Raw genomic sequence first — 20232 nt, forward strand, 5'->3', positions numbered from 1 at the left:
ACTGTTTTTCCTAAACTAGAAATTATTCTCCAAAATTATTCTCTGTCTCTATTCTTACAACCTTTTATAGCCTTTAATTAGTGGTGAGGATAAGGAGAATGAATTTGCTTAATTTTTACTCATTTTTGTAAAATAGAATGTAATGGATAGCTGGAATCAAATCCACTTCTTTCCACTATGCTATGATAATAATCAAGTATGACAAGTGAAAATAAATTCATGAGTGACCTAGTTTGAACATGCACTTAATATTATTAAATTAAATAAAAGTTATTAAAGCCATATATAATTAGTACTTTCTTGGACTGGGTTTATTTCAGTGATACACTTAGCATGATTTTGTTTTTTGTAACCTGGATGAGTCAATTACCAGTGTTCAAAAGGACAGGGGGATAAGTCTGATTATAAGTTACATACAAAGAATAGCTTTATAATTTCTAGAAGTACTTGATGTACACAACTATAATAAATTTTTTAAAAAATATTTTCATTCTGAATTGAATTAATGCACTGAAATACATGTGTACACTTTTAAATGCAGTTACTCTATATTAATCTTAAAAGAGGAAACAATTTTGAACATTTTCACACATTAATTAAATATTTGAATTTTGTAATTACTTGTAGTCTTCTTTCCTCTGAAAGTGTCAGCATGAGTATAAATTAGATATAACGTTTTGTTCATATCTTTCTAATAGGCTTACACCAATGAGGGCTGTTTTATAGTAAGCTGATAACAGAAGAATTAAATGAATTTTATCTGTTGAAATTTTATTTTCATGTATCCCTCAGTTAAAATTAAATAAAACAAACCTCACAAATATCTATTGACTGTGTCAATATTTAGCAAAGAATGATATCTACTTGAGATTTTGACATGTTAAAGAAAAGCTTGAGATTATTGTTAATTTTTAAATAGAAGATAAATATTGTCAAGGCATAAATAATTATAACCACTTGGTTAACGGATTCAGTGAAGTGAATAAAATCTTTGATTTAGTTTGGTAGATTTTTTTCATGGCTATTTTGTAAAATATTGATGTCTTTAAAAATGTGCATGAAGATTAAATTTGTCAAGGCAACATGTAAACAAGGTTCCACTTAAGATTTCTAATAATTAACATTTTTTGTATTTACTTTTCTGCTAACTTATCTCAGTACTATACACTGGACTGAGAACTTTTGTGGATTAGCAGTTTTGCCAAATTTCTCATTTGATTTCTAATGCATGGTTTAAAAATACTAAGCAACATATTTTAAAAAACACACTATCATCAGACAGCCCTAGAAAAATTTATATCAGGAAAATTGTTATTATATAAGACTAACTTGTCTTAATTTTTCTTAACAGCTTCTTCTACCAAGACAACATACATCAGCTACAGTAATCATTCAATCTGAACAGGGAGATGGCACCATCTAAAGGAAGGTGCTGTGTGTTCTTAAATATTGAACATGAGACTGAAAAAAACGCACTCTGGGAGATCTCCATAGACTACAATCAATCAGATCAATAGTCTTGTAAGGAACAAAATTTAGCCATGAGCCAAAAGTATCAATATCGAGGAGAAAAGAAGCCCATTTTTATACAATACAACCAATGAGTGTCAAGCTAAAGTATTGCTTATTTGTGAGCAGTTAAAAAAAAAAAAACAAAATCTCAAATGGAAAACTAATGTTAGCTTGTGAAAAAAAAAATGCTGTTGAAATAAACCATGTCTGATGTTATTCTTGTAAGTATTTTTCTGTGATTGTGAGAACTCCTGTTCCTGTCCCACACTGTTCAACTTGTATAAGCCTCTGAGTCTGTTTCTTGTAATGGCTGACTGGATTGAAGCCCTGGGTTGTGCTACAAAATAAATGCAATGATTGACGCATGCAATTTTTATACAAATAATTTATTTCTAATAATAAAGGAATGTTTTGCAAATGTTGAGCGTTGTTTCGTTCCAGTTTTAAACCAGAGTAATTCCCTCTTTCCAGCTGACACTCTGCTGTTGTTAGATCCTTGCCTGGCACCCTGTTGAGCCATCTCCTTCAGGAACATGGGTTTGGATTGTCTGTGTTTACGGGGAGACTTTTATTGTTCTATGAAAAGGTATCACTTGTATAAAATTTTGTAAATATTTTTGATTCGTGTAATAGATTTTCATAGCAACTACTCTTATGAAGAATCAAGTTGTAGCTTGGTATAAATTTCCTCAAGTTGTTATAATTGACTGGTAAACTTTACTTAGAAAAATACATTATGACAATTGTCATGTAAAAATATATCACCATATGACCAAATTGCTCCATATAAATTCTAATTCAAAACATTTGCATACTGAAGTATTCCCTGCTATGTGATATTAACCTTCTCTTACCTGGGCCTAGAAGTCACCAAAATCAGCAGAGTAATGGGCCTTACTGAGGTCATTCTTCAAAACTCTGAATTAGCATATTTATTCCCTTGACATCATTAAAGAAACCACAGTTCAGAAAACATGTCAATGAGTTCTTATTTTCCAAATGAAAACATTCATTGCTTCATAAAGCAGTATCATTAAAGAGAGAGAGAAAACAGGAAGCCTCTCTGGTGCTAATAAACCATGCTAGGGCAGATAAAAAGAATCTGTTAACAGCTTTCAAATCTGTGACCATTTTTGTCCTGAGTTTCTCTATTACATACAATCCCAGACATCCATCAAATCAATGGGTCTCTACAACCATTTTGTTAGTAAATGTTCTCTATGCTGAGTTAGCTTAGATGGCTCATTGCTTTTCTTATAGATATAAAGAGCCATTTCTGTAGCTTCAGCCAAGATATTAACTTTATTTAATTGATAAGGTTCATGTAGCATCATGGAAACTCTTTTTGTACATAGAATCTTTTTCTATATCCCCTAGAAGACAGATAGCAATGGACAGAAGGAAACACTTATCTTCTGACTTTATGTTGAGTTTTTCCACATCGTATTTGTTCTTTGCAGATAACAGTTTAATCAAAAAAAAAAAATAAGAGTATCATTCTTCAATATACGAACAAGGGAAAATAAAACTTTATAATCTAAATCTAGCTCTGGGTGTGTTTTCTAGATAAGACCTGGACTGAGACAAATAAACCTAGCATTGTATGTTTATATTATTGTACCATGTGGCTCAAGATTGTTAGAGATGCCAAAATGTTTTCATTTTAAATTGGCCAGTTTCTTCATACTGAAGATTTGGATGATTCATTAGATGCTTTTATTTGGTTTTAACAAATATCTATATTTAATTATTGCATTTCATTCACAGGGAAAATCTCAAGAACGATTCACATATTAATTAACACTAATCAGGGAGGATTTCTGTAACAGGGTGACAGAAAGCAAACCTGCCTTTCAGGGCAACTGAAAGGGTTTATTTTTATTGCTTTAATATTTTAGAAAATATGAAACATGACTCATACCATTTAAAATTGCTATTATAAATTTACAAATGGGTTCTTCTACCTAAGTTTATTTTTATAAGTAGTTGATGCATATTTGGTTTTATACAAAGTCTGATTTAATTGATAGTAGCATGTTTAGTAGCTCTAATCAATTTGTATACCCTATATTCTTCTGTAAGGTTGCTCCATTTTAAAAGTGTCTCCTGTAAATCTTGTTGCCGTCCCTAGCAGGGATCAAAACCTTCCAGAAACTTTTTACAGTAGAAACTCAAAAACTCTACCTTCCACTATGGTATTTTTCTTAATTTTTCTGTGGGCTCAGAGGGAATGATAGGTTGAGACCGTAGTAGCATCCTTTGAGCAGGATTTAGCATATGTTTGGTAGTGGTCCATAAGACCAGTGATTTAAAATGAACTGCCTGTATCCCATAGATAAGCAAATGCAAAGTTGCACACACACACACACAAAAATACAGTATTATATTCTTTCGACTTGACCTTGTGTTTTATTCTGAACAAGAAATGTCACATCTAATCTCAGCATGCCAGAGGGAATGCTAAAAATGTAGCTTCAAGTAATATTCAGCAAATGTCACTTGTAGACAATGAGAGATGTATTAGTGTGACCTTGGGCCAAGTCTGACCTGAGTTTAAGAAAAATTAGCTTATGATAGGGAATACTAGAGGCTTAAATCAATGATAGTATGCTACAAACTAATTGTAATTTTTAAAGTAATTTAAACATGAGAAGAACCATTAATATATGAACAGGGATTGAAAGGCTAATTTAATTTGTTTTGTTTTTTTAAATCTTTACAAAAATTAACATTTAAAATGAACAATATTTTACCTTTTATGTTTCATTTACCATAGTACAAAATACCTAGCCAGGAATATAATTTTTGTTAGACTTTTCTACCTTTAACTCAGTATTCTATGTATTTACCTATACTTTTTTGACACCAGAAATAATAAAAAATTTTTAACATATGTTATGCAACATTTATGTTTTGTTCAGACTGTGGGTAGAAGTGACATCTTAAACATTTATATGCACTCTTCATTTTTCTTATTTAATTCATTGAATTGTATTTAATATTATTTAATAGAATTTCATCCATTTTCTAGAATGAGATGACCAAGGGGAAAATTGAGGTTGCAAGGGAGGATGAAGGAGAGTAATTCAAATGATGTCATACTCTAATCCTGAGCAACTATTATCTGAAGTGCTTCTTATAGCCTCCATGGTTGTCATTTAATGATGAGAAAATTAATTAAATGAAAATGGAGCTCAGCCGGAAGAAAGATAACAAAGAGAGCCTTACATTCAATAATCTTCAGAAAAGCATCATATACTGAGATAAAGAGAAAACACAGCTTACAATTTGATTTTAAAATATATCCAGTGCTGTATTACTGTATTTTTTCCTGCAGCACAATCTTCAATGGTGGTAAACATCACAATTGTATTATTTTCCTTTAGTTTAAGACTCTATAAATTATTTGGAATTTTTCTCCCTTTTAAACTCTCTATTATTATTATAAATTTTCACAACATGTTTGACTTACATTTCTTCTTTCCAAGGAATAAAGATGAGCAAAAACATTTGCCAACTTAATATGTTTTTGTGTTTGCCTACTGCTAAGATATTTGAGAGATGCTGACTTTTTTGATACGATTATAATTTGTCATTTTTTTAAATTATTATTTTGTTTGTTTTTGAGATTATAACTGGATCATTTTCTCCTATCCTTTCCTCCCTCCAAAAATTCCCATATACCCCTCCTTGCTCTCTTTCAAATTCAAGACCTCTTTTTTATATATTAATTCTTGTTACATGCATATGTATATACATATATATATGTATATACATGTATATATACATATATATATGCATGTATATATACATATATACATATGCATGTAACAAGAATTAATGTGTAAAATTAACATACATTTATGTACATACATACATATATATTTGATACAAAGTTTGCAATTGTGAAGTAAGTATACATAATTACTCATGGAGTAAACCCTACTAGGTAAATTCAGTAGATTTTAGAATGGTTTTGAAAGCCAGTGAAATATACTAGTGTATTTTAAAACCTTACAACAAAGGTTAAGTGAGCAAGTCAAATATTTTATCTACTTCATTACCTTGAAGGGAAGTGAAGAGTTGGAAAAACTCATATAAAAGTATTTGAGACAACAGCAGTGTGCTTTTATTGTATGAAATTAATACAAAGATAAGTGAGAGAGCCTTTGATCTGGTATCTGATAAGCCATAATCACTGAGGTCATTTACTCCATTAGACAGATAATTTTGGATTTGTACTGGATGAAATTTCCTAATGAACAGCTGTGTTGGAAGAAGTTCCAGCCCAGCCCAGCACGGAGGAATGCCCTTCTTATATACTCTCTGTTTCCAGGCATTAGATCATGTCTCTGATAAGCCTGGTTCTTCATTGTTTTCCTTCTAACCCAGTGATGTTACACCTATTTTAACTATTCATTCTCCACTTATATTCATCTCAGTGTCAGGATTGTATGCCATGTGAGGAGAATAAATGAATAAATAAATAAATAAATGAATAAATAAATAAATAAATAAATATGTGCCCTTGTTTTCCACAAATCATCCATGAAAAAGAAATGCATTCGTTGTTTCCTAGAAAGTCTTTCCCGGAAGCATTTCCTTGCTGTATTTGTAGTATATTACTCCGAGGAAGAAAACCAGTTTTTCAGAAGTGCTTCTGAAGATAACAAACATTAGATAATTTTCTGTACATTGAGGAGTTAGTCTACTTATCATTAACAATTAACAAACTTTCCAAGATAAACCTTTTCTAGGGTCCTACCACTGATATTTTGTAGGCAGAAGAAACAAGAATAAAGGATGTTTCCTAGTCAAAAGTGAAGGGTAGGGGCCACATTCATAATCCACTTTTTTTTCTCACTGACTATGCATAACAGGGTAATAATGGTGGATACAAAGGCTTGAAGCTCCATTTTATTTTTAAACTTATATTTATTTATTTACATCCCAAATGATGCCTCCTCTTATTTCACTTCCCAGAGACCCTCTCTCCATTCCTCATCTGCCTTCTTTGAGTGGATGAGGCTCTCCTAAGTACCCCCAAATCCAAATCCTGTTGCTTCTTCTTCCACTGAACCCAGACAATAGAGTCCTGTTGGGGAATGGATAGCATAGTTAGGCTACAGCTTTAGGGAGAGCCTCCACTCTAGTTGTTGAATGGCCCACAAGGAGACTGAGATGCTGCTCATTCGCTACATATGTTCTGGGAGCCTCGTTCCAGTGTTTGTTTTTTGGTTGGTGGCTCAGTCTCTGAGAGCTCCCTGTGGTCCATGTCAGTTGACTCCATTGGTCCTCTTGTATGGTTCGCATGCCGTTCAGAACCTTCAAATCTTCCCCCACGGCTCTTCCATTACAGTCCCTGACCTCTGTCCAATGTTTGGCTTTGGGTTTCTTCATCTGTTTCAATCAACTACTGGGCAGAACCTCTCAGAGGACAGCTGTGCTAGGTTCCTGTCTGCAAGCATAAGAGATTATCATTAATAGTGTCAAGAATTGATATTTGCCCATGGGATGGGTTTCAAGTTGGGTCTGTTATTGTTTGGCCAGTCCTTCAGTCTGTGATCCATCTTTGTTCCCTCATTTCTATTAAACAGGACAGATTTGGGGGCGAAAATTTGTGGGGAGGTTGGTGTGATTATTTCTCCACTGGGGGCTTCTGTCTGGCTACAGGAGAAGGCCTCTTCATGTTCTATGTACCCACTTTTAGCCATCTAGGCAAAGGTCATCCACATAGACTCCTGGGAGCTTCTTCTATCTCATGTCTCTGGGACTGCTTAGGGATTTCCTGAACTCCCACCCATCCCGGGAAGCTGCAGATTTCCATTCATTCTCCTGTCTCTCTGGATCTCTCTCTTGTCTCTCTGGACACTTGATCCTACCCATCCCATTCCTTTCCTGCTCCCCCTCCTATCTGCTTTACTTCCCGCCTCTGCCTTCCCTTACTATTTTGTTCCCCCTTCTAAGTGTGATTCAAGCATATTTACTTGGGCCTTCCTTCTTGTTTAACTTCCTTGGGTCTATAAGGTATATCATGGGTATTTTTTGCTTTATGGCTAATATCCACTGATCAATGAGTACATACCATGCATGTCCTTTTGGGTCTAGGTTACCTCACTCAAGATGATATTTTCGAGTTCTATTCATTTGCCCACAACATTCACAATGTCCTTGTTTTTAATAGCTAAGTAATATTCCACTGTATAAATGAACTACATTTTCTGTATCCCTTCTTCACTTGAGGAATATCTGAGTTGTTTCCAGTTTCTGCTATTACAAATAAAGCTGCTATGAACATGGTGTAGCATGTGTTCTTGTGGTATGGTGGAACATCTTTTGGGTATAGGCTTAGGAATGATATAGCTAGATCTTGAGTTAGAACTAGTCACAGTTTTCTGAGAAACTGCCAGATTGACTTCCTGAGTAGTTGCACAAGTTTCCAATACCCCCAGCAATGGAGGAGTGTTCCTCTTTCTCTACATCCTTGCCAGCATTTGCTGTCACCTGAATTTTTGAACTTAGCCATTCTGATTGGTATAAGGTAGAATAGAATCTCAGGGTTGTTTAGATTTGCATTTTCTTGATAACTAAGGATGTTCAGCATTTCTTTAAGTGTTTCATAGCAATTCCAGATTCCTCTGTTGAGAAATGTATAGACCTTGAAAGAGCAATTATCAACTTCATATGGAAAAAAAAGCCTAGGATAGCAAAAAGAATCCTGAACAATAATAAACACTTCTGGAGGAATCATCATCCCTGACTTTGAGCTATGCTATAGCTACAGCACAAAGGTGACAAAAACTGCATAGGATTGGTACAGAAACAGAAAAGATAATAAATGGAATAGAATGGAAGACACAGAAATAAATCTACATACATATGGACACTTGATTTTTGACAAAAAAAAAAAAAAGCCAAAACCATACAATGGAAAAAAGAAAGCATCTTCAACAAATGGTGCTGGTCTAACTGAAAGTCTGCTTATAGAAGAATGCACATAGATCCATATTTATCACCCTGGACAAAATTGAAGTTCAAGTAGATCAAGCACCTCAACCAGATATGCTAAATATCATAGAAGAGAAAGTAGGAAATAGCCTTTGAATACATTGATATAGAAGACAATTTCCTGAACAGAACACCAATGGCTCAGGCTCTAAGTTTCAACAATTGATAAATGGGAATTTATCATGAAACTAAAAAGCTTCTGTAAGGCAAATGACATTGTTCACAGAACAAAACAGCAGCCCACCAATTGTGAAAGGATCTTCACTATTTCTACATCTGACAGACAGCTAATATCCAAAATATAAAAAGAATTCAAGAACTTAAACTCCAGCAAACCAAATAACCCAGTGGAAAAGTAGTGTCCAGAGCTAAGCAGAGACTTCTGAAGCTTCATTTTAATGGAATATTTTATGAATAGAGGACTAATATCTCTGGAGTTTAGTAATCCCATTGAAGACCTTTATTAATCTTCTGGGGGAAAGAAGGGGAGAAAACTAGAACATACATAATTATGAAGTAGATAAAATGTGGTTTATTGATTTTTATTTTACCCATCTCCCATTTTATGTTCTCCAATTTTCTTGTTGCACTTGATAATATCCCCCAAGTAGCTAATGTCCTCAGTGTATATTCTAGGTTTTCAGATATCGATATTTTTCCTGCCTTCATCTTCTAACTCATTAGTAGTTTCCTGGGGGCTAACAATTCAATGTCAAATGACTGTTTTATACTAAACATTTTTTCAACAGCATTCACTAAAATATAAGGAGGCATTCTAGAGGTTCCTAGAAAAAAATAGTTGAAGCTAGATTTTAAATAATATAATTTATTAAAACAATCTATTCATTTATTTTACTCAGACACAATGCTGCAGATAGTGTATATATGCTGAATATATAGCAATAAATCAAAAATCTGTCTGTGACCTCATGACCATTATATTTTTACAGAAGAGAAAAGAAAATATGAAGTTTGGACAGTAATAAATACTGACAAAAGTAATAAATGGAAAATGGATGAGAATTAAGTTAAGAGGTATCATTGTGAATTTTAGAGGATTAGATTGGCATTTTAATTTGGATGATCAAGAAGAGAGATTTTTGAGTGAAGCTCTGGAAGAGTAGTGTTTGATATGCAGTGTTGTGTAGAAGGAAAATTCAAGGAAGACCAGCAAAGAGACATGTCCTGAGGTAGAAGACTGTCCAAACTTACTGTTTAAAGACTGTTGATTATGTGAATGTAAGATTTTAAATGCTGTTGAAAAGCCTTTAAATTTTGTCTCTGTGGGTGGAAAACCAGCAGACAGTTTTGAGAAAAGATGACAACTCTTAATTTTAAGTGAGTCCTGCTGACTTCTGTGATGATGAGGTATAACCTGTAAGAATACAATGGCAGAAATACAGATGTCTGTCAGAGGACTCTGAGGATGTAGGTTAGACATGATCATCACTTACTGGGAGAGGCAGTATTAGTAACTTAACATGGTTTAGACTGGACACATTCAACCAGAGTTCCTACTAACTTGCTAATGAATTAGAATACTTTGAGGGAAAAGGGTGATTTCTGGACTTTTCTTAAATTGGTGCAAAGACTGCCTTGCAATTGAGGAAGATGGTTTAGATCATGAAGACCGTGAGTTCAAGGTAACAGAGTTACTACTGTAATGTGAATACCTATGACCTCTTCTCTTTCAGGCTTCTCAATTTGCATTTTAAAGATGTATGAATTATTAACTTTAATAACTCCAGAAACCCTGGGCCCAACTTTGATACATGAAAGACTATAAAGACAATCATTTGTTCCCCCGAATTTTATGTTAATTCTTCTGTGGCTATTTTAAAATTTGTTTAGTTGTTTCAGTTACTGGTATTTTGATTTGTTCTCTTCCCTAACTTTCCTGAGAATCTTTGGCTTCACTTTGATTCCTACATTTCTGTTTTCTCTTTTTCATTTCAGTAAGTAAGTGGCTCTTCAATACATTTGTTTTTCTGAAGCAGAATTAAGGGAGAGAATGGTGCCTGGTCTTGCAGCTGTCCAGAGCCTTCAGGAATGCATTCCTTCAGTTGCAATATGATCTTCTGCATGCAGTGCCTCATCTCTCAAGGCTTTGTCTAAATTTTCTTGCATCATTTTACCCATTCATTGTCTTACTTGTCATTCTCACAATGAAAGTAATGTGAAAAATTTTATGTCAAATCCTCCCATTAATTTGTATGTCGTAGGGCCACAGTCAAATAGTCACGTGAGGGGAGTTCTGAGTGCTTGTGAGAAAACTCCAAGAAAGCAAGACTCAGTGAACTCAGTGTTTTGAAAACACAGAACTGTTCCTGAAATGCGTTTTCCTGCTTTTCCCAGGTAGAGCAAAAAGGAGTAAGTTTACTTCAGCTGTTGTTACTCATATGCCTCTGGAAGAAAACATGATTTTGCCATGTGCAAGATTGTCCTTGTAAATATGCTCTCATGAGAACTGTACTTAGGTGACTGTTGCTCTGCTAATTAAGGTCAAAGTTTACCATTGTCAGGTAGCCTTCTGGGCTCTGCACATAATGGAGGACACCCTTCATTAGCACAGTGGCTTCCCCTTATCTGACAATAACTCACACATACCTCTCCCTTCAGAATGTTATGTAGCCTTGGTTAAGATTACAAGGTCAACTTTCTTTTAACCTACAAGAGCTCATTCAGCTAGCACATGAGATTTCTGAAATACTTCCCCCTTGCTAATGTTACATTTTGGTATTGTAAGCCTTCAGCCAATGAACTATGTCCATCTTGGATATTCTGACCCCACCCATGCCCCAAATTGTATAAGTTTTGAATCATCCCAAGTAAAGTTGATCTGCTTCCCTGCAGCTGGTCTCAGTGTCCTCATGTCCATACATACTCACGAAATCACAGTGCTTCCAATCCCCATGTCTGTTGCCTCCGCTCCCTTTGACCTTGTGGACCACCAATATTGGCCAATGATCCTGGGGACAAAGAAGGTCACAGGTGACCTTCTTTAACTTCCAAAGTACAAATTGTCTGATGCTCTGAGTAAATTTGTCTATTGCATGAAACTTTAGTCTCCTACTAGATGGAGAATTTAACAAGAGCCCCTAATACTAGAATTTGCATCAATGATTTTAACAATAATTATAATAGGTGAAATTGCTAGCCACCTGCTTCCAGGAAATCTTTACAACATTTGTCATTTTCAGGAGTTCATTTAGCCTGAGGGATATATTTTGAATGAATTAAAGTTAGCTACAAATTTTTATTTCATTAGGAGTTTGTGTTTTATTGAATGTCCCCTAGGTACAGGTTTTAGGATTTCACGCACACTGAAAGACCAGAGCACATGTAGGCCATTTTCATCATTGTTTATGTTTTATTTTTATGTTATATTTAAATCATTCTCAAATAAAAAATAAAATTAAAAGAAATTAGGAAATATGGCAAGACCACTTGAGATACTTCTTTCAGCATAGTTTCAAGTTACCCTGTTTACATAATTTTATATTTTAAGGTAATTTTATTCGGTTTATCTAGCATTTTTATAAAGGTGATTTTATTATACCCCTGAGATGGCAAGCTATGATTGTTTCATTCATGCACAAGTAGATTCTTAGTTAACTAGTGCATAAAATTCTTCATAAGATACAGTGCATTGTTATTATAATGTCATCCACATTGGAAGATTGGCCCTAAAAACTATTAAAACTCAGTGTTGACTCACACACCAGTATTGGGCCAAGAATAGAACTTGGAGATCCAGAAGTCTGGGTGAACAGTCCTCTGCTAAAGCAAACTGTGATCAGTAATTATCATTTAGTCTTAAGCATTATTGCTACCCAGTGATTATTTACTGGATCCAAAACCTTTTTACTATTTTTAATAGAAGCTGTGTGTAGTCTCAAAGTCTATTATAATGTAAAATCTTGGCAGGGGTACAATAAAAAGGATGGCTGGTGATCTTTCTGACAATCCTAAATCTTCTAGGTCAAAGAGATTATAGAAGGTGTTTAGATACTCAGGTAATAGTCCTATAAAACCGGATTCTGCAATCAATTTTGAAAAGCAGGTTTTCAAACTATTTGAAAGTTTTGAATATGTAGGTTCTAAACTCTTATATTTCCTCTTAAAGATATCCCACATATGAATATGATCTCTCTCTCTCTCTCTCTCTCTCTCTCTCTCTCTCTCTCTGTATGTGTTTGTGTGCCTACTTTAACATAGGTAATGATTTGTATGAACTAAAAGTATACTCCATTTACAAATGTATGTAAAATAAAAGTTTCAAATTTGCAAATTGTTATATATTTTGATTTCGTATTATTGAGCTTTGAATATGAATCTCTATTTGCAGAGTACTGAGATCTAACAAATAGTTATATAATGTGTTCTCAGGGCTGTGGGATGGACACAAAAGGCTAAAATGATGTTCTGGATTGGGTCAGCAAGCCAGGACACAGTAGCATTTGTGGACTTATGTTTTAGGACTTAACTGGTATGAAGAAGCTGAGATAGTCTATTGGAGAAAAACAAAACCATAACTTTACAAAAAGTATCTACATATAAATATACATAATTAAAGCTTTTAGCTAAATGTGGCAGCTGTCTTCTATTGAAGAGGGACTTCTTTTTGTACTAGTAATCAACAGGAGAAGAATTCAAATGCTTCTACTCAGATGCTTCTACATAATTTCTAAGTGTATTGACTGTATACTTACTATTCAAACACAATTACCACATTATGGGCCTCATTTTGCCTACAGAAATGTGGAATCTTTAATGTGAATAATAACCAGAAAATGTCACTTTTGTGCTTTCATTATTGCTGTTAGCTTTGGAAACATAGGAGTGTGTTAAAATGTATTTAACTTAATTTTCACCACTTATACATAATAATGACTTCTTTTTTTTTACCCATCAATTTATGTTGTGAGGTTAGCATTAAAACCCTGAACAAAACGATTCATGGTGAATTAAGCTAAATAAATGCCTCCAATTGCTGTGGACATGCAGTAATCACAAGGTTCAACTATGCTAGAAAATTGAAATATTTAATGGGGGCATTTTATTTAATGGAACCATTTTGTTTAAAGGCTGTGCAAAGGTCACTTGATTGAGCACATGTTAAATTTTTGAAACTTTCATTATTGGGAAAAATTACAAAGATTATTATTATTTTTCTTTAATGGAGCTAATGACTGCTACTGTTAACCAATCCAAAAATGTGGGCTAGGCAGTTCACAGGCGCTGGGGGACAATTTAATGGTACAGTTAAACCGCCTTCTGAGCTCCTGTCTATGTCCCACTCATTGATCAGCACGTCTCCCAAGCCCCACCACACAAATTTCTTGCAGTAAATGCTGATTAACACAGGGACCCACAATTGATCCACATGTGGTGATTAAGAAACTACAAGATGCCCATCTCTAGATGGGACATCTTATCAGATATAATCCCCCACTAAGCTCAGGAGTCCATGTAGAAGATAAGACCGAGAGGTTGTAAGAGCCAGAGGTACTGACTTTATATATCAAAGAGTTCTTTCTGGATATACCAGGCCCCAAGGTTGCCCACATGGTGGAAAAACTGAATGGAGAAGACCTGCAGAAGATCACGAACAAGGAAAGAGTTCTCTGAGTCTCCACCCTAGCTGGGCAGGTATCAGCAATTGATGACTACTCTGGAGAGGGGTGTCTGTTTTCTTTAGGAGAGCTACATCTACAGCCCTAAATATGTGCCATTAGATAATTCTACATTCATGCACAAATGGGTAGCATTAAGTGGATTCACTGGAGAGAGAGAGAGAGAGAGAGAGAGAGAGAGAGAGAGAGAGAGAGAGAGAGAGCATGAAATTGGGAGGGAACGTGATGGTACAGAAGAGAGAGTTTTATGGGAGAGCAGAGAGACTCAGGGAGGATTTGATCAAAATGTATAATATCCATGTGTGAAATTCTCAATAATAAAGGAATTGTTGCGAAAAATTCAAATACTTCTTTTTAATTGTATTGTTTACAGAAAGTATTTATGATTTGCTTTCGAATTGAACACATTTTTAGGACAGATTAAAAATACTGGAAGGAATGGACTGTTTCCCACCTTCTAAGATAACTGGTCACATATATTTAAACATAAAATATATGTGTAGATTGTGCAATTTATATCCATAATTGATGATGATTAGCTAAATAAAATTTGAGAAACCTCTATACCTATATGTGAATAAGTGATTTTATAAGTTAAAAGAAGAATACAAGATTAGATTCCTACATTACTACTGTGCATAGGTCAATCAAACCAACTTGCTCACAATCACAGAAGGAGCAGAAAAACCTAGGTCATAGGAAATAAGGTCTTTAAATCTAAAATTAGCTCAAAGATAAGGTGTGTTAATGGGCAGCTTTAATCTCAATAATTAGGAGGCAGAGGCAGAGGCAGGCAGACCTTGTGATTTTGAAACCAGCCTTGTCTGTATAGAAAATTCTAGGGCAGTCAGGTTTAAATAGTGACACTATGCCTAAAGGAAATTAGCTCAAAATATTTTTCTATGATTAGAACATTCTGGTTGAGAAGTTTATTTTGAGAGTAAACAGGACAGAAATAGTTTAGAAACTGCATAACGTGTCAATGTTTTTTAAATTTCTACAACTCAGTGTTTCTCCTAAAGTAGTCAGAGTATCATCTCTACCAGCACCAATAAATATGTGGTTTTCAATTGACATCTCAATATCCCAACCTACCAAATTAGAATTTTCTGGTTCAGGCCTTGAGAAACATCATTTTAATATGATCACCTTTATGAGTCTGTATTCAGTAAGTTTGACAGCCAGTTGCAGACGGTAGAGTTGAATAAACTCTCCATCTAAACATGGTCTATACTCCTGGGTATGCATGCTATTGGGTATGATACCGATCAGTATTATGTTTACTTAATTTGTAAAGATTTCAACTGGTTGGCATTACAGGAAAATATTTTATGTGCCTGGAACAATAAAGAGCATATATTTCTCTTTCAGAGAATCTGAATTTGGTTCTCAAAACACACACACACACACACACACACACACACACACACACTTATTAGAGCTCCAAGCAATCTGATGGCTTCTTTCAGCCTTCTTGGACACCTGAACACACACACACATACACACAGACATACACACATAGATGTACAATAATATACATATAATTAAAAATTAAAATTAATCTGAAAAGGAGAGTTTTAAGTGTTTATTGTTACTGCCTTCTAATGTTATAAAGAATTTTCCTTGGCTCCTACCCTAATTTAGAAACAATGTCTTTACTAAACAATAAGAATTTACCTCTCTCTATCTACTAAATTCTAAGGTCACTTCAATTTTTCAGCCTAGAAAACCAGAAAAATTTTCCTCAGCCTACTTCCTTCTTTTCATCAATGGCCATGCATTACCATGTTTATAAGCAGAGAGGACACACCATTATTTTGGTCATATATCTCAAACTAAAAGTGAAAATAAAATAACATTGTTTACAATATTATGAGAATTTCAAGAGTTAATACTGCTGGAAAAATCAGTTAATTAGGAGGGTTGCTGATGATGATACTGTATAAAGAATCTAGCTTAAGAAAATGCAAATATTTTTAAAGAATAAATTATTGACCAATGTATATGCCATAAGTTTAGTGTCATCTCTCTTCTTGTTTGATAATATTTTTCCTGTTAAAGGGTTTCTGTTTGGTTTTATTTAGTTTTTCTAAGTTTGAGGCCAGTCTGGTTTATAGAGTGAGTTCCAGGAGAGCTAGGACTACACAGAGAAATCTGTCTCAAAAAGTATTATTTTCTTTTTTTTATAAGATACTTTTGTTTATGAATACCTATTTAGGTATGATGAGTGGGTTTTTTGTTTTGTTTTGTTTTTCCACTTTGCTTCTTTGTTGCATGGAGAAAAGTGGCTGAGGTAGCAGAAGTTCTTCACTGAGAAACCAGAACTCAACAAACTTTCTCTTAAAGTACCCTCTCCTAGGGTGCTCCAATTAAATCAGTAAATTCATATTCACTCATAGTTGAATAGGGATAAAGGCAACTCAGATCATAATAAGACAAATATAAACTTAAGTCATTATAGGCAGGAAGCATGTAAAAATGTGTCTTAAGTTTGAAAACTGCAGTAGAGTATAAAAGCAGGCAAGTGATTCTATATATATTGGATTGATGGATTGTCCTTTGAGGGACTCATTTGGTCCAGCCATAAGAGAATTCAACCATTGGTCATGAAACATGGTCTGAAATAATAACTGTGTGTTCATCTCTTGTGACTGTTCTACACAAGTGTTTTAATTGATCAAAATATGATATGGCCTCTTGTTTGTTTGTTTCTGTATCTTTATCTCTTTATCCATCCCTATGTATCTATGTATCTATCTATCTATGTATCTACCTATTTATGTATCTATGTATCTATGTATCTATCTATGTATCTATGTATATCTATCTATCTATCTATCTATCTATCTATCTATCTATCTATCACCTATCTTGTTTGGTAATTATTTGCCAAATACTTACAATATGCCATTCACCTTATCAAGGACTGTAAGGATCACCAAGCACTGGTAACAACGTTTGTAGTCTCAACTTTGACAATCATTAGAAGAAAAGCTAAGAAATACTAGAAGGTTTCAGAACAGGGGTATATTGCCTATGAAAGCATCTATCCTGTGTGTGCCTTTTGAAGGGCATCATGTAGTTATTTATACTGAATAAAATTTAAAATCTGTTATTTTGGATTAATGTGAAACAGAAATCATCTCATATCAAACAGAAATCCATGAAAATCATGCCTCAGAGACCAAGAGGGGTAGGTGAGAATTTGCACAGTGCTTCTAAAGAATGATTATCTTTGTTAACAAGATCTAAATTTATAGCATTCTGTTGTAAAACACTTAGAAATGGGTAGATAAAATTTGTATCTAGCAACAAGTGAAAGACATCATTATGAAATACAAATAATAATTATTTTATTAGTTTATTTTATTTAGTTTATTTTAGTCAGTGTTCTCAATTGTGTCAATTGTGTGTTTTTATCATCAAGCCATATAACTAAAGAGTTAAAGAGTTCTCAGACTTTGCCTAATGCAAACTTTAGATTTCTAGAAAAACTATATTTCTAATCATTTGGATTTTAATTTTTATGTGTTTTTTATTTTCATTTTTTTCTGAGATTTTTTTTGTGTAGTCCTGACTGTCATACAACTCATTCTACAGACCAGGTTGGCTTCACTGGCTTCAAACTCAGTACTCTGCCTGTATCTTTCTCCCTGGTGTTGGGATTAAAGGTATGTGCTATCACACATGGCATTATTTTCATTTATTGCAATTTATACTTCATTGAGTTCTTATGTGGTTTTGTGACTGGATAGTGCTAACAAATAACTAACAGCAGGAAGAGGGCACTTACCCCAAATGTACTCTATTGTTCTCAAATCTCTGAGGACATCTACTTCCTCAAACCATGGGGACAAGTTAATGGCTTCTATTCTTCAGCTTGTAGAGTACAGAACAGAGCAAACAGGGCAGGAAGAGCTCTCAGTGAGTCTTATGAAGTAGATCAGATAGATACATATACCATTCATGGCCACAGTTTATTTTTCTTTTTTATTAGATATTTTATTTATTTACATTTCAGATGTCACCCCCTTTCCCCATTTCCCCTCCCTAAAACTCCCATCACACCACCTCCTCCTTTTTGTTTTTATATCATTTTAATTATATGCATGTATTAAGGTCAGTTCTAGGTTGAGGGTCTAGCAATACAATAGATGTAAATAGTCAAGGAACAAGCAAGACAATAAACACAAGTAGGCAAAGAATAAGCAAGGCATTAAATGCAATTACATGAACACTTCTGTGATCCCTGTTTCTAAAGGCTTATCAGGATAACCAAAATACCTGAGCCAACTTCCTTGTCCTAGCCCAATATCATTTTCATGTCTGAAGCCTACTTCCTTGTTCTAGCGTAAAATTTAGATTCCTGCATGAGATTACTTCTTTGTTCTAGTGCAAGATTTTTATTCCTATCTGAAATTACTTCTTTGTTCTAGCCTAATGTCAGATTCCTGCCTGAAGCCTACTTCCTTGTCCTTGACCCATGTCAGATTCCTGCCAAGCAGCCCCAAAGGCTCTTCACACCTCCCTTTTTTTTATTTCATTAACAAGACTGAACATGTCTTAGGTCATTCTGATAAGAATGCCTTCCTTACCTGTCATGGGATATGCATTATCCAAAGCAATGCACTCTGTCTTAGGTTGGTAAGGCTCTGTGCAGAATTTTTCTGTCCTTGGTTTGCTAGTCTGTTAATTTAATAACTCTGTCTGGGGGTTCATTTTCAGGTTTAAGCCATGTACTTCGGCTGCCAACATGTTGATGTTGTTAAAGACAAGTATGTGTGTGTATGTGTGTGTGTGTGTGTGTGTGTGTGTGTGTGTGTGTCTGTGTGTGTGTGTGTGTAAAGAGAAAGAGAGGGGGTGGGAGTTTCTGCTGTACATCAAACCAGATAAGTAAAATGGTAACTAAAAAAGTCACCAAATGACCAAAAGCATAATAGATATGAGAGAAGTCAACAGAGAAGGCAGAAAGAAGCTCTGGAGATATGGAATACATACATATATATCCATTAGCTACAATGATGAAACAGAAGGGAGATACACAGAGGTCAAAGCTTCCAAGACATATCTGTGCTTTCACAAAGTTTCAGACAGGGAGAAATTTTTGAATACACTTGATTATTCAGAAAAAACTGTTAAACTTTTTTATTGTTAAGGTTTAATAGTATTAGGATTCAACAGAAGAATAAACAATTAAAAATGAGCAAAGAAAAATATTTTGTTGTTTCATGAATCAAGAAGTTATGACAAATTTTCCAAATAGAAAGCTTACTCCCTTTCAGGTTAGAGGATGACAAGGCAGATATTTCATACAGCAGCACTTTGCTATTTTTATTTAAGATATAAGCCCTTGACCTAAGAAACATAAGGAGTTTAGATTCTTTGAGGCTACAAAGCAATCATTTAGCCTTTGGGCCTTGATTGCTTTATCTGTAAAATGGAAGTAATAAGACTGTCTATTTCCTGCAGAAGACCTGAGTGTTTGATAACTAATAAGAAACTAATAATAAAATGTCTACAGCTCCCTGGAGGTCAGCCACTAGCTGGATAAAGTGGATTATTACAGCAGTACTTCTTCAGCTATTGGTACTTACAGCAACCCCAAAACAAAATATATCATATCCTGTTGAAACTGCCCTTGGATAGGAAGAATGCAATTATCTCAGGTGAAAATTGATTGCAGGGTGTCTGTGAACATCTGGACTTTTATAAAATGTGTCTTTGGAGCCTGAAGATATGTGTACTATTTGTAGAAGTAACTACTTTCAAAGAAGAGTTAAGCACCAAAATTCTTACACTTTGAAAACTTTTAACAGTATTGGATTGTAAGAATGGACAGAAAGTTCTCTCTTCCTTTACATTGTGGACCAAAAGAAATTTTGCCACCTTAGATAAGGGAAAGGAAGAAAGAGTTTTCTATCTATTGGAAGAATTATTAGTATTCCTCTTGAAAAAATGCAAATGCATATGCAACACATACAATTGAGAATCAAACCCAGGAATACACTATGAATGATATTAAGTAAGCTTTTACAAGTCTCTCATTTATAAAATGAGACCTACTGAAGCAGATTCT

General features: G+C 34.3%; 1 protein-coding gene across 4 annotated transcripts in view; it reads left to right on the forward strand.

Moving 5' to 3' along the window:
• The window catches only part of Grm8 (glutamate metabotropic receptor 8), a 789897-nt gene extending 787961 nt beyond the window's left edge, over window positions 1-1936 (forward strand). For all 4 annotated transcript variants that reach the window (XM_076913634.1, XM_076913635.1, XM_034519393.2 and 1 more), the window contains exon 11: window positions 1352-1936. In XM_076913634.1, coding sequence (XP_076769749.1) covers window positions 1352-1401 — 50 coding nt within the window. In that variant the 3' untranslated portion in view covers window positions 1402-1936. The remainder of the gene's footprint in view (window positions 1-1351) is intronic.
• Window positions 1937-20232: the final 18296 nt, after the last annotated feature.

The sequence above is a fragment of the Arvicanthis niloticus genome, chromosome 15 (assembly GCF_011762505.2).
Source record: "Arvicanthis niloticus isolate mArvNil1 chromosome 15, mArvNil1.pat.X, whole genome shotgun sequence".
In the NCBI taxonomy this organism is placed as follows: Eukaryota; Metazoa; Chordata; class Mammalia; order Rodentia; family Muridae; genus Arvicanthis; species Arvicanthis niloticus.